This window comes from Eulemur rufifrons, chromosome 9 (genome assembly GCF_041146395.1).
Source record: "Eulemur rufifrons isolate Redbay chromosome 9, OSU_ERuf_1, whole genome shotgun sequence".
Taxonomy (NCBI): domain Eukaryota; kingdom Metazoa; phylum Chordata; class Mammalia; order Primates; family Lemuridae; genus Eulemur; species Eulemur rufifrons.
In genome coordinates, this window is record NC_090991.1 from 15,606,839 (window position 1) to 15,622,210 (window position 15,372).

Here is a 15,372-nt window from a genome sequence, read left to right on the forward strand (position 1 = left end):
GCAGACCCAGGTGTGGGTCCCAGCCCTGCCACTCACACGAGCAAGGAGCCCAGCCTCATTTTCCGCATCTGGAAAATGGGGGTAAATTTTGCCTGGTGGTTAAATGAGTGAATGGCTGTCGAGTGTCTAGTTCAGGGCCTGGGGTGCGGTGTGCATTTGACAGGCACTTGTCTCTAAACATCCCTTCTCTGGGTCCCTGGGAATGAATCTTGCCAAAGAAAGGAGGGAAGCAGGGAGGGTGATGGGAGGGAAGGCCTGGCGGGTACTCACTTGGCTCGCAGGGCCAGCTGCCGATCATTGGGGCAAACCCACCGATCATTCCCGCTGCCGAAGATGGTGTCAGCCATGGCTTGGAGCACCCGGCCAAGGGCGGAAGTCACATCTGAGATGAGAAGGAGGAAAAAGAAAGGGGGTGAGTCACTGGGTGGGGTGCAGATGGCAGACAGGGCTCCTCCGAACTCGGGCATCAGATACTTGATACTTTCAACCTCTCTCCATTCGCCGTCCCCACTGATGCCTGGAATCGCACTGTTAGAATCCCTCCTCCAGCAAAACACTGCCCCTCAAAGCTGCTCCTCAAGAGGCTCATAATTCTGGGAGGGGTGACTGGGTGCATCCTGTGGCTACACAGGAGTGAATGTGACTGGCCGGACATCAAAAGCTTAGAATCAGAAAGAAGAGAAGAGGCACGCCCTCGGTAACGTTCCACTCAGCCGGCCAGCCCCGGGGGGCATTTGATCCCCACCTTCCCAGCACAGCTGTACTGAGCACATCTCCAAGCAAGAGGGCCCGGGCCAGGGGCAGAGGGCCAGGCAGCCTGGGCAAGCCCTACACTACTCCCAAGCCCGGGAGATCTGAACAGTGGCCCCAGGCACAGGGTTCTGCTCCCACAGGGCAGGGAGTGGCAGCTGCAGCCAGCACTGCACCTGGCACAACACCAAGGGGCACTGTCCACAGGGACTGCAATGAGAATGGCACCCCCCAGGAATCGTACAGGGAGGATTCCTGCTCTAGAACCACCGGATGACTTAACTTGTGCACGGTCTAGCTTAGCTGGCCTTCTCCTTGCTACTAATAGGACCAACTCTTTGATCATCTATTAATGAGGTTGCTGCTCATGCATTCTGGAGTGTGTGCGTGTGTTGGGGTGGGAGGGGGCGCGGATAAAAAGGAAGGTAAGGAGAGAGAAAGGAGTTTGAGGGTATCTCTGTCCCAGAGCAAGGATGAGAGGCTATATTCCCAAGGTCTAACCCCATCTAGACCAGTGGTTTGCAGACTCAGGACCCCTTTACACTCAAAATAAAACATTGAGGTTGGAAATCCGTTTGACACTTCCTCAAAATGTTAAACATATACTTACCATATGATCTAGAAACTCCACTCTTAGGTATAGACCCAAGAGTACTGAAAACATACGTCCTCACAAAAACCTGTACACAAATGTTCTTAGCAGCATTATTTGTACACCCAAAAAGTAGAAACAACCAACATACCCATCAACTGACGAATGGATAAAATGCGCTATATCCTTACAATGGGATATGATTTGGCCACAAAAAGAAATGAAGTACTGATACCTGCGCCATGACATGGGGGAACCTGGAAGACACTGCTAAGTGAAAGGAGCCAGACACAAAGGACCACATAGTGTGTGACTCCATTTATACGAAATGTCCACAAGGAGCAAATCTATAGAGATAGAAAGTAGACTAGTGGTTGCTAGGAGGTTGGACAGTGGCTGCTCATGGGTTCAGGGTTTCTTTTTGGGGTGATAAAAATGTTCTGGAATTAGATGGTGGCGATGGCTGCAAAATTTTTTAGATATACTAAAACCCCTTTAAAAGTGTGAATTTTATGGTATGTGAATTACAACACATTAAGATGATATAAAAAATTCTTGAGGACCCAAAAATATACCAGCTATATCTATTATTTGCCATATTAGAAATTAAAACTGAGAAATTTAAAAAATTCATTAAAAATAATAAACCCACCACTGCTTCACTTGACTAGAAAAGGAGAAAAAATAAACCAATTAGATGCTAATATAATTTACATAGTTTAGGAAAAAGCCATATGTTAAAGATAAAAATAATTAGTGGGATGAATGACATTGTTTTACATTTTTACAAATTTATTTAATGTTTGGCTTAACAAAAGACAGCTGGATGTATATATCCAATTTTGCATTCAATCTTTTTGTTGTTTTGTTAAAGTCCATGAAGGACATCACAGATATGTATGATAGTTGGGAAAGGGGGTATTTTAATAGCCTTTCTAGGTAATTGTGAATGTTTTTCTTTTATACTGCACCCAAACTCAGATAGTAGTTTCTTAAAGATTAACTCCGATGTGGCATCGGAAACCATATCAATGAACTTAAACATTCTCTGTTTATCTGTGAGGAATGAGACTAAGAGTTTTATTATTATTATTGTGCAAATAGATTTGACTTTGTGAATCCCCCTGAAAGGTGTTGGGGAGCCCCAGAGATCCCAGGACCATGCTTTGAGAACTGCTTTTCTAGACCAATGTCACCCATTTCCACGACGGCCAGCAGGGGGCAGCGTGGAGGCAGCAGCCAACTGACCCACCCGGGGACCAAGCCCACGACCTTAACCACACTGGTCTCCATCCCACCGGCACATTCGGGTACCTGCTCTTCCAGGTTGGACCTGACACTCGACTGTGGGCTGCCTCGGGAAGGAGACCTGGGCAACCCCAGAGCCAAAGAGCCAGGTGTGGAGACCCCACGGCCAGGCCAGGGTTGGGGAGGCCTGGGGTATCCCAAGTCCCCAAAGGCCCTTCTGACTTAGACTCTTGACCGTCTCCCAAATGAGGCCAATGTACAACCCAGGAAAACAAAGACAGGGTTAAAAATGACATGCTCATCGAGTAACTTTATTATTTATTTATTTATTTTTTTTGAGACAGAATCTCGCTCTGTTGCCTGGGCTAGAGTGCCATGGCGTCAACCTAGCTCACAGCAACCTCAGACTCCTGGGCTCAAGCGATCCTCCTGCCTCAGCCTCCCAAGTAGCTGGGACTACAGGCATGAGCCACCATGCCCGGCTAGTTTTTTCTATATATTTTTTAGTTGTCCAGCTAATTTTCTTTCTATTTTTAGTAGAGACGGGGGTCTCACGCTTGCTCAGGCTGGTCTTGAACTCCTGAGCTCAAATGATCCACCTGCCTCGGCCTCCCAGAGTGCTAGGATTACAGGCGTGAGCCGAGGCGCCCGGCCTCATCAAGTAACTTTAAACCCTCACCCATTTCCAGCTTTTTGTGCATTCATGGTTTGTTTTGCTTTGTTTTTTGTTTTTTTTTTAGGTTCCCTTATCTTGTGAATAGCACAGTCACACCGCTCCATGTGGGTGTGAAAAGCGTTACTCTGTTCAGAGTAAACATTTAAAGCTTACCACAGCTCAGTAGCCGTTTCTTTTTCTTTTCTTTTTTTAATATTCTGGGAGCTTCAAGAAATGGCAGTGATGGGGATCTTACTAACCGGGAGGCCAGGTCCTGGGTAAACTGTGCGGCCAGGAGCCCAAGGGTTTGGCCTCACAGGCGCCGCTCCCCCCACAGCCTGCAGGGGGCGCCACGGGCCGGGCCACTGCTCCCAGGACTGCAAGCCCTGAGCCTTCCCGCCATCCTGCTGCGGCTGGGCACAGCGAGGTGGCCCCTCTGCCCTGCCAGGCACCCCACAGAGGCAAGGATGCTCCAGGGGTGACCCCAAGGGGAGGGGCAAACCAGGGAGCCTCAGGGTGGGAACTCCTCCATAGGAAGACCCCATCCTCTGCTGGGCTGGGGAGGGGGGAGGGAGGCAGGGAGAAAGAGGGAGCCTTGTGCTCTGATGCTCAAACTTTCACCTTCCCGATGGTGGGGACAGGTTGCGGGGGGACATCCAGGACATGGCAACAGTGATTAATGTTCCTTGCAGCCCTCAACAAATCACCCCCATGTCAATCTCTAGGGAATGAGCCCCTTTGTCACCTTTGGGTTACTTCCTACTGGGGACAGACTTTGGGGATCACTGGTAAGGAACCCCCAAACTGACATTTATCTGTCCTCTGACCTATCTGGGGTCTATTCCTTTTTTTTGTTTTTTTTTAACTTTAGCCAAAACAACTCATCAATCTGCATCTACACATAGGCTCTTCTGTTCTTCCTAAATCTAATGATTACTCTTTCTGCTGGACAGATGAGAAAGAGAGAAATTAAGAGACTAAGAAGAGATCACACAGCTACCTATGCTGGCCAAGTCTGTGGCTGACCACATCCATGGGATGGCTCTGAGTGAAGGTTAGAAATGAAGACTCAGGAGTTCAGGTCCCAGCTCAAGGACTGCTGTCCCCCCTGCCCCCGACGGCGGCTGGCACCTAAGAAGGTATGGCCGTCCTTCACCCTCACGGAGCAACCTCAGGACAGACGGTGGGAGAAGAAGGGCAACTCTCCAAACTCCTTCAGTCTGAGCTGGCGGCCAGCTCCCTGACTCAGTGCTGACGAGGGCCTCACCAGCGACCCCTGTCCCTGCACCCTCTTTGCCAGTGGGCCCCTCTGCCAAACTGTGTGCTCAACACCACCCCACACACACCTGGGCTAGGAGGGGCAGGGAGTTGGCCCACACCCTCTTAAGAACCTGGGTCCTTAAAACTTCCAAGGAGCAGTGCCAAGTGCACTAAATTCGGACTGCACCCTTGTATAAACAAATGGTGATTTGTTCTGGGCAAAAATTAACCGATGAGGGAAAAAACAGGGGCTTACAGAAGGTGAGTGAAAAAGCAGAGAAGACAACGTCCAGATTCAGGAGGGGAGGATGGAACTGGCCTGGAGGGGCGCAGGGGCAGGAGGTTCTGCGGACAGAGGGCTGCGTGGGCTCTGGCCACCTCCTAGGGCAACTGGGGAGAAGTGACCCCCAGGACCAGGTGTGTGTGAGGTCCTCCCAGCTGGGACAGGTGAGAGGCTAGCGGAGAGGGCTGTGTGTGCACACGTGTGCCTGTGCACGTTCAGTGAACACAGCTCAAGGCTGCTGCGGAAGGAAGACCCGTGGTGGGGAGGTGGGCGTTCTACCTGGGAACCAGCCCAGACGTCTTTGTTTCTACTGACACGTTTCCATTTCTTCTTCCCCACCGGACCCTGGGCTCCCTGGGGGAGACGGGGGGCCTGAATCCTCCTCCTCTCGCCCTCCCTGGTGGCCAGCTGCAAAACAGGTGCTCAGTGAATATCTATTTAATTTAACCACATGTCATCAGAGATGGCCCTTCCCAGACAAGGGAGAATTCAGAAAACAAACCAGATACGGCTCAGAGCAGAGTGGGGCTCTAACCACGCTCTGCGATTTGTTGACTCACAGGCAGTTTGTTCCCGAGATTCCCCACGGGGTAGTCAGCAGGGCAGCTCCATCTGACAGCTGAGCCGACTCCCTGCTGAGGGCCGGTGCCCCCACGGGGCCTCTGCAGGAAAGCCGATGCCTCCCGGTGCGGCCTCGACCCCCAGGGTGAGACAAGCCGGGCGGAGGTTGCACCCTGGCTGGCCTGGCAGGCAGACACTGGTGGGCTCTTTGTAAAACCCTGCCGCACAGGACCCAAGGGGGGACAGGGAACAGGAGCTGCCTGGTGATGATTTCCTGAGAAAATTCCTAGGGGATGGAGGTTCACAAGCCCCAGGGAACTTTCTGAGACAGAGCTATAAAAACAAACACATTCTAACAGGGGGATCCAGTTCTCTCCCTAATGTCAAGAGCTCGTCATCACCCCGGGTGTTAGTCATTGCAGGCAAATGCCACTGTCATAGCAGAGTCGTCTCTACTGAGCAATAGTCATTATGCAACCTCATCTGGTCACTTCCTGCGCACTGTAATATATCATATTATAAAGAAAAATCACCCTAAACTCACTCGGCCACCCCCCACGACACGTCTGAACATCCCAATGCAGTACCTTCTGATTTTTCCTAGGTATTTATGTACAGATTTTAAATAAAATTGGATTCTTACTACTACATACGCTGTGCTGTTTCCATATCATGTACTTTCCCATATTATTAAAGGTCTTCAAATATATGAGTTTTAACTATAACTTAGTATTCTGGATATAATATATTCTACCATTTTCCCGCTTGGGGGCACATAGATTGCTTCCAATTTTGCTCTGTTATATTCAACACTAAAATGTATATCCTAGGAGATAAATCTTTGTGACCATCCCTGATCACTCCCTTAGGGTAAATTCCAAAGAGGGAAAGGGAGTGCATTTTTAAAATGTGTTTTTGAGATAACTTTTCAGTGGTAACATTCACAGCCACTCAAAGCTGTCAGTGGCAGGCCTCATGCCCACTCTCTACAGAGTGCATCCAAAATTGTCCACCAAAAAAATAATAATTTTCAACACACACACAAAAAACAAAGAATAAAACTGTCCACCACAAAAATTCTGCTAGAGGCAGCTGTGTCCCGTTGGCCTAAGTGGATTTGGTATTTTCAAACACAGACGTCAAAGAGAGAAGAACCTATCTATAGCTGTATCTCCAATTAGTTGGTTTCAATAACACATTCAGGCCTCTAAGAGAGAAAACAAAAACAAAGCCCCTTCTCTTTGCAAACATTCGCATCAGCTTAAAAGAAGGTTTCTCCCTCCTTAACAGGCTTTGTGGACTCAGGAGGTGGTAAAGGAAATGTACCTTTAGAGCCCTGAGCGATAGAGTGGCCGGGCAGGTCACGTGAACCTCTCCAGCTGAATGTTCTTCTCTACACAGGGACAAAGGGAGGAGGGCCTGCACCCCAGGGCAGGGGCACAGTGCGCATGCAAGGGGAGCACGTTCCAGCAAACGCCAGAGAGCAGCACACATAGTTACCACGCCAGGAAAACTGCAGCTGGACCCCCAACCTTCCAAAACTTACAACAGCTTTAACACAGTGTGAAAGACATTAGCCTCCTGCAGCTACCTCTAACATGTACCAGACTTGGAAAGAGAGATCTGGAGAGCAAAACCACCTGCCCTTGCAGGAGCGCGACACACACCCACAGGGTCTCTGCCCCGTCTACTGGGCTGGGACAGGGACAAAGGCAACTACCCCAGCAAGGCAGCCCCTGGCCACCCGCCCCTTCTCCCTACAGCTGTTCTCTCTCCCCCCTCTAGACTCCGGCATTTCCACCTCCTTGATGTTATTAATATTTCAAGGACACTTTCACTGATAAACTGAGCCTACAGGCTCACCAGGTGTGGCACAAATGAAGCCACTCTGGAGCCCAAGGGTCCGACCACGCTGAGAACAGGTAGCAGACTCAAGCTCCCGAGACCAGTTGATTTGCTTGGCCATGGTCTGCCTTGATGAAGTCACAGTTGTGACCCCATGAAGGACTCCCAGAAAAACACACTCCCAAGACCACAGCCTCTCCCAAGTGACTATGACAAAGGAAGCCCAGACCCAAGGGTTCGGGTGCCCAGGACAGACCACCTCTCTGGCGAGAACAGAAGAAATGATACAGGGAGAGCAGGGGGCAAGAGGCAGGTGAATGGAAGGGCTGAAGGAGCCGCAGTGTGTAGGAGGGACACCCACGTGCAAAGCTGAGCACAGGTCACCAGCAGGCACAGGACCCTGGTTCCTAACAGCCACCCAGAGATCACTCACAAGGATCCTCCACTGAACCACGATGCTTCGAATGAAATGCGTGGCCCAGCCAAGAGAGGCAGAATGGCAGAGTGGCCCGGCCAGCCCACAGATTTAGGAGCAGTCACAAACTGCGGTTGTAAAGCACAGAATTTGGGTGTGATTGTTATGCGGCAATAGATAAGGGATACAAATGACATCCCAGCCCTGACCTCAATATCCAGCCAAACCCCTTTCCAAAACTGCTCAGAGGTCGATATTCCACTTGTGGTGGCAAGGCCAAAAGCCCAGATGAGGAAGAAAAACAGAAGATGCCAGAGGCAAGCAAAACCCCCTCCCTGCCCACCCACGTGCCCCGAGGAGGGGCTGGGGAGGGCCTGGGGCCTCGGCAGGTGCCGGCTCCGTCCCAAGTGCCGAATCCAAGCTGGTGCCCAGAGAGCCGCATCCAGCCTCTGTAGGAAGGAAAGCCGCAACCCATTAGTCATGTCTGCCCGGGCGTGGGAGGGGACAGTGGCTGCATATTCGCTACGGCTGACTGTGCCACTCCAAGACAGTGAGCTGACAGGGGAGGAGGTGGGCTTTGAAGGAGGGAGAAGAAGCCGGGACAAATATAAAAGAATACTTGCCACCACGCCGGTGCTTCCCGAGGCCTCAGAGGCACCGTGTGAGAGCTCTCGGTTCTACACCCAGGCATTAATATCCCAGGGAACCCTTAGCAACAGGCCCTGACATCTGCTCTGTTACTATGATACGGGAAACATGATGGCAGCAGCGAGATAAGGTGAGCCCAGACAGCAACATTTCCTCCACCTGCCAAGCTGCGCTGGGAGGATGAAAGATTCAGAGAGGGAGCTCAAAGGCCTGTCGGAAACCCAAGGAACACACTCAGAAGCATCTGGGCTGATTATGCGCAAGGCAGGGCGAACGAGTGCATTCGGGAGATGAGACAGGAGCCCCTGGGAAACAAGCGCCTGACAAACATCCTGAAATCTCCCCCTCCGTCAGGCATCCTGCCAGACGTGCGCCTGGGCTGACTCTCCCCTCTCCCTCCCCACTCCAATTGTCCTCCTCTCTTGCCCAGACTGTGGCAGCAGCTTCCTAATTGGCCTTTGGACCTCCTGGGACTCACCCTCACTCCACAGTCAAAAAGGTTGTCCTTACAGCCTAGGTCAGGTCATATCATTCCCCTGCTCAAAAACCTTCGATGGCTCCCCGCTGCCAAAGAAAAAAACCCAAGCTGCCTTCAAGGCCGTCCATGGCCTGGCACCAACTAACCTTCCAGTCTTGCCTACCACCCCATCTTTCTGCAAAACTCACCCTCCAGCCACTGGGATACGGATGTGTCCTGGCCGCTCAGCCTTGTCTCCCAGACCCTCTCACCTAGAAAGCCTTTTGTCAGGCTGTCTCCCCACAGAGGCCCTGCACCACCTCCTCTGGGAGTTCTCTAGCCCCCCGCCCCCAGCATTGCACTCACCTGCATCCTAGGGTTTGCCTCTGTAAGCCCCAGGGAGACTGCAGCTCTGGGGGTGCATCTCCCTGTCCCTGCGCTAGCATGGCGCCCAGACAGGGGGGCGTCCAGTGCACCTCCAGGGAACTAACACTAACCCACAGCGCACGGAACAGCGCCCGGCCTCCTCGGCCTGGAATGTAAGGCCGGACAGTGCGGTCCCTGCCTCCTTAACCCGCCCCTTCCGTCCCGCCACACACGCCTGTCCACTGAACAGGCCTCGCCTGTCCTGCCTCCGGCCCACGCTGCAAAGTGGCTTATTCCCACTAAAACCGTGGGCAATCTAGCAAGGACTCCAGTTCTCAAGGAATGGTCAACCATGGCACATTCAGGCACAGCTGATGTCACGGTCCATGTCAAGAATGACAAATGACCTGGAAAAAGGTATACAGCCAGATGGAACCAAACGATAGCACATGGTGGCATAATGTGACGATCATGTACCAACATGATAAATGCAGCGTTAATGTGGTAGAGAAGATTTGGGATTACAGAGGAAGTATTTCTTTAATAAGCCTGTTCTCACGGCTCCCGCTCAGATTCCTCCCCGTAGATGGGGCTCCCTGAGACCCTCCAGTCTTTTTGTCTGTGCCCTTCGAGGAGCAGCAATCCCGGATGGTGACTCGTTCTGTGGCACAACTCTGCCTGGTCACAGAGCTAAGCGTTTATCACTGTCCTCAGGACAAGCAACAGCTGAGTCTTATTTCCCAGCCCCCATTCATCAACACACCGGGCGAGTGCCCAGCAGCGCAGCCCCGATACTCGAGGACCCACCAGGGGTTGTTTTCCCCTGTACCACCCACCACCCACCAAGGCCTTGCACGGTGCACACATAGGAGGTCTCAATGTTGTGGGTCTTTTTTTTTTTTAAACCAGTTAAGTAAATCCGTGGGAACCTTGACTGGCCTAAAACACCCATTCCAGCCCTGGAAGAAATGCCCTGCCTGCCGCCTCTCCATCGAACTGAACCCGCATTCTCATGCCTGGGCTGAAATGCTAACGCAGAGCCTCCAACCGAAATGAGATTCGAACTATCCTACTTCTCCCCCTCTCATGTCAAGTGCCAGCCCTCGGATTTTAACAGCCACAAGCTCTGCCTACGTGTCCCCAGAGGTACGGCTTGCTTTTGTCATGTCTGAAAGGCCCGAAGCAGGGTAGGCAGAACGCCCAAACCAAGGCAATCACAAAGTGAAAGGTGGGACGACAGGGAAGCCAGACTGCTCAGGCGGGAGTCAATCTGGGAGTGCACAGGCAGGAGGGAGGCCTCCCGCGGTGGCTTCCGACCCACAGCTGCGCTCCTCTCCCCATCGGACCTTGCCGTGTTATCTCTGCAACAAACTGCTACAAACTGACCGGCTTAAAACAGTTCTAGAGACTGGAAGTCCAAAATCAAGGCGTCAGCAGAGCCTCGCTCTCTCTGAAGGATCCAGGAAGAACCTGCTCCAGGTGCCTTTCTCTTAGCCTCTGGCGTCTGCCACAGTCCCTGGCATCGCCTGCTCACAGCCGCACGACTCCAACCATCGGCTTCATCTTCACAGGCGCTCTTGTCTGTGTCTCTCACGGCCATCTCCCTGTGCCTCTTGTCTTCATGTGACTGTCTTCCCTCTGTCTTTTCTTATAAGGACGCTCCTTGCGTTGGATTAAGAGCCCACCCTACTCCAGTATGACCTCATCTTAAACTGATCACATCTGCAATGACCCTATTTCAGAATAAAGTCACACTCTGAGGTACTGGGACTTAGGACTTCACCATATCCTTATGGGGGACACAATTCGATCCTCAGCACACAGGGTAATAGGACCCAGAGCCCTACCTTGGGGGTAGGGGCACCAGACATGGAGGGCCCTTTGTTCTGTGTGCACAGATGTTTAAGCTGGTCTAAAATGTCCCCCCTAGAGTTCCTGGGGGACTAAGGACCAGGAGAGGGGTTTACATTCTGGGAGACGGAGATGTCATGGTTGATACAAAAAGAGGATTGGGGAAAACAATCTTCTTTCGGTCATTGCTTGTCTCGGGGATTCTTAACAGGGTATCCATGAATTTGGATGCAAAAAAAAATTCTATATTTCTGTTAACCTGCAACTGAAATTTTCTATTTAATTATGAATGTAGGCAACACACCAGTCATATTAGCAGCATCTGTGCCCGGGTTTTCAATAGAATCTCAGATATTCTCACATCACAGGACAGAGTTGCAGATATCTCAAAACATTATTCATGCTCATTACTATTTTGAAATCCTAAGTTATTATTAGACCTACGGCAAGGCTGTTTATTTAATGCTTCAATAAAGCAGCACATAGATTACCATATCACAAGCTGGCTTTTTTAATATTCTGATAACGAGAAGTCAATATGATTGGTTTCCTTTGAATCATGTTTGCATTTAAAACCATTATTTTGAGAAGAGTTCCATGGACTTCATTGAACTGTCAAAAAAGGGGGTCCATGGCGCACACACGCAAAAGTAACAGGAAATGGAACTAGAACTTAGCTCCAAGGTTACCAGAATGATATCACATCTTCAGGGGAAGCAGGTGCCTCTGGCCCCCGGGGAATTCTATGCTCAGAAAATGCCCAAGCCCTCCCAGGGCCTGCCAGGCACCGGCTTGGGGCGGGCAGCAAGTGGTGTTAATGTTTGTTTTAATACAGAAATACAAGCCTGCTTCCACTTACGTGATTTATGAGGGTCTGTAAAGTCCCAAGCAAGCAGAATTTTTGCAAAGGAAATCTGATTTTAGCTCACACCTGAGAGCTCCTTGCTAAAGACGCCCAAGAGAAACCGCTCCATGAAGCAGAGAATCTTCTGGAAAGAAAACAGGCCCACCTCTCCTCAGCTGCTTGGTAAAGTCCCAATCCTCAGGCTTAGCTGATGGGGCGGTCCCCCAGGTCCCAGGGAGCAAAGTCCCGCACTGCTGCCTTCCCCAGTGGCCTCTGCACAGCCCAGCCCAGCCCAGACACCGCTCTCAGATGGCTTTTCTCAGGCCCTGCCAGCCACTTCTCCATCCTTCTTCTGCCCACCTCACCAGGGCCAGAGTTTGCTTAAAGCCAGCAGCCAAGGCAACCCCCAGCTGACCTCGCCTGCTATCTGCGGGCCAGCTGTCCCCTCTCGTTCATGGAAACACAAACAGACGTTTCTCGGTTCTGACTCCAAGGCTAAGCACTGCACTGCCTGGGAGCCAGCTGTCCACTTCTCTGCATGCTCCCCGCTCCCCTGGCAGAGGCTCGGACCCCAGATAAGTGGGGATGCCCATCACAGCCACAGGGCGGACTGCCGAGGACTCAGGCAGCAGTGAGGGGCACCCGAGAGTCAGGGAGGGTGGCTCAGACATGGACATGGCTCGGTACAGAGCAGATGGGCCGGGGAAAGAGCCCAACAGAACCACTGGCACTCAGCCAGTCGTTTTCAAGGATTTTAAGATGGGTTCCCCCAATTTAAAAACTGCTCTGCACCTGCTCAGCCTGACCCCCCAATTTAAAAACGGCCCTGCACCTGCTCAGACTGTCCCTGAGCTACCAAATCAGGAAAGGACAGCAGCCAGCTTTACAGGAGCTGCCTACCTGCAGGGTGCCTGCCACAGGCTGATCAACGACTTTGTCACAAGCCCAAGGGGATGACTTGACCACCGCTCCTTCCAGAGAAGAAACCAGAACTCGAGAGGCGCAGCCACTCACTCAAGGCCCCACAGCTGACACCTGGTGCCCAGTTTGGCCAAGCTGAGCTAGGCTAAGCCCAGGTGCTTCCCATCATCCTCTCTGCCTCCCAGGGCACCCCGGTTCTAGGTGTGGTACCTAGAAAGCAATAGCCAGGGGGTGCTCTTGAGCACCTACCATGCACCCAGCACTCGGAGCATGCCAGGAGTTCCCAGAAACTGATCGTGCAGGAATTGGCCAAATAGGAGTTCTGAGAAGGCTGGGGGTTACCTGGCCTGGAGCAGCCCGGAAGGAGGAGCAGAGGAGCTGGGTGGGACTGCTTCCCAGAGCAGGCAGCAGCTGGGATTAGAGCTGCAAGGCCTGTGGGGCCGGCGGCAGGGGTCTCGGCCACCTGCCTCCAGTGCTGCTGTTGTCCCAGCAGAGGCCCACAGAGCAGAGAGGCACAAAGGGGCTGGTGCCTAAGCAGGCCCAGGTCATTTTCAAAGACCACCCTGTTCCCCACCACTCCCACTGCCTGCCCAGGAGACCTCAGTCACTCCACGCTCCTACATGGTCCCCCTGTCTCCAGGCTCTCCCACTCAGACCCAGCCCACCCTGCCCAGACACGTTGGAATGAAGCCCAGTGTCCTCTCCTGGGAGCTCGTGGCCCTCCACAGTCTCCACCCTGCCTTGCCAAATTTGTCTCCAGACAAACAAACAGCTGGCATCGTCCTCCTGCCCAAGCCCTTGCCTCCCCTGCTCCACACACAGTGTCCCAGCCTGGAGCAAGTGCCCCCTCTTCTTCATAAACACATCATGTTGACACCTTCCCAGAACTTCAGTTTGTGGTGAATGTATCCGATCTCTCCTACTGGACCAAATGCTCCCTGAGAGCGGGACACACCCCATGCCCAGAGGGTACTCAAAACTTGTGGCACTGGAATAGAATTGAGAGTCCAGAAATAAACCCATACCCCAATGGTCAACTGACTTTCTACAACGGTGCCAAGACCTTTCAATGGGGAAAGAACAGTCTTTCAACATATGGTGCCAAGACAACTGGATTGTCCCATGCACAAGAATGAAGTTGGACCCTTATACCACACCATTTGCAAAATGTAACTCAAATAGATCAAACACCTAAATACAAGAGCTAAAATTATGACTCTCTTAAACAAATATAGGGGTAAAGCTTCATGACTTCAGATTTGGTAGTGATTTGTTCTATAACACCAAAAGCATAAGCAACAAAAGAAAAAAGAGATAAATTGGACTTCATCGTAATTAAAAACTTTGTGCTTCAAAGGACACCATCAAGGCAAGGCGCGGTGGCTCACGCCCGTAATCCTAGCATTCTGAGAGGCCAAGGTGGGAGGATCGCTTGAGCTCAGGAGTTCAAGACCAGCCTGAGCAAGAGTGAGACCCCGTCTCTACTAAAAACATAAAAGATAGCGAAGCATCATGGTGGGTATCTATAGTCCCAGACACAGGGGAGGCTGAGGCAAGAGGATCACTTGAGCCCAGGAGTTTGAGGTTGCAGTGAGCTGTGATGAGGCCACTGAACCCTAGCCCAGGCAACAGAGCAAGACCCTGTCTCAAAAAAAAAAAAAAAGAAAAAGAAAAAAGGACACTATTAAGAGGGTGAAGACAACCCATAAGAATGGGAGAAAATATTGCAAACTATATATCTGAAAAGGGTCTACTAACCAGAATATATAAATAACTCTTACAACTCAACAAAATGACAATTCAATTAAAAATGGGCAAAGGATTTGAATAGACATTTCTCCAGAGAAGATACATACATGCCCAAAAATCACATGAAAAGATACTCAACATCATTGGCTATCAGTAAAATGCAAATCAAAACCACAATGAGATGTCACTTCACATCTGCTAGGATGGCTATAATGAAAAATGTGGGAGACAAGTGTTCTCGAGGATGTGGAGAAACTGGAATCCTCATGCATTCTTGGTGGGAATGTGAAATGGTGCAGCCACTGTGGAAAACAGTTGCAAGTTCCTTAAAAAGTTAAATACGGAATTATCACATGACTCAACAATTCCATTCCTAGGCATATACCCAACAGAGTTGAAAACAAGTATTCAAACAAAAATTTGTACACAAATGTTCATAGCAGCATTATTGACAACAGCCAAAAGGTAGAAACAGCCCAAATGTCCATCAACTGAAAAATGGATAAACAAAACACGTATATCCACACAATGGAATATTTGGCCATAAAAAGGAATAAAGTACTGATTCGTGCTACGACACAAATGAACCTTGAAAACATTACACTAAAAGAAGCCAGTCACAAAAGACCACATCATGATTCCATTTATATGAAATGTCCAGAATACACAAATTCACAGAGACAGAAAGTAGAGTAGTGGTTGCCTAGGGCTTACTGGGGTGGAGGGAGGGTAACGGCTAAAGGGTTTAGGGTTTCTCTTTGTGGCAATGGTTTGTGATAGTGTTGGGGTCACCTGTGACCCTTTATCTCCCTCATCAATCTTGTTAATGAAGACCATCTTAATCTCATGGCTACATATGTGTTATTAAGTTATTCTTCTCATAGAGAATTTATAGTGTGCTCACCAGCCAGAGATGATGGTGACCTG

General features: G+C 50.7%; 1 protein-coding gene across 1 annotated transcript in view; it reads right to left on the reverse strand.

Annotated features, from left to right (window-relative positions):
- RPH3AL (rabphilin 3A like (without C2 domains)) overlaps positions 1-15,372 on the reverse strand; it is a 138,685-nt gene that overhangs the window by 90,382 nt on the left and 32,931 nt on the right. The window contains 1 exon segment of the mRNA XM_069483503.1: positions 271-382. Within this exon segment, the coding sequence (XP_069339604.1) occupies positions 271-347 (77 nt within the window). The 5' untranslated portion in view covers positions 348-382.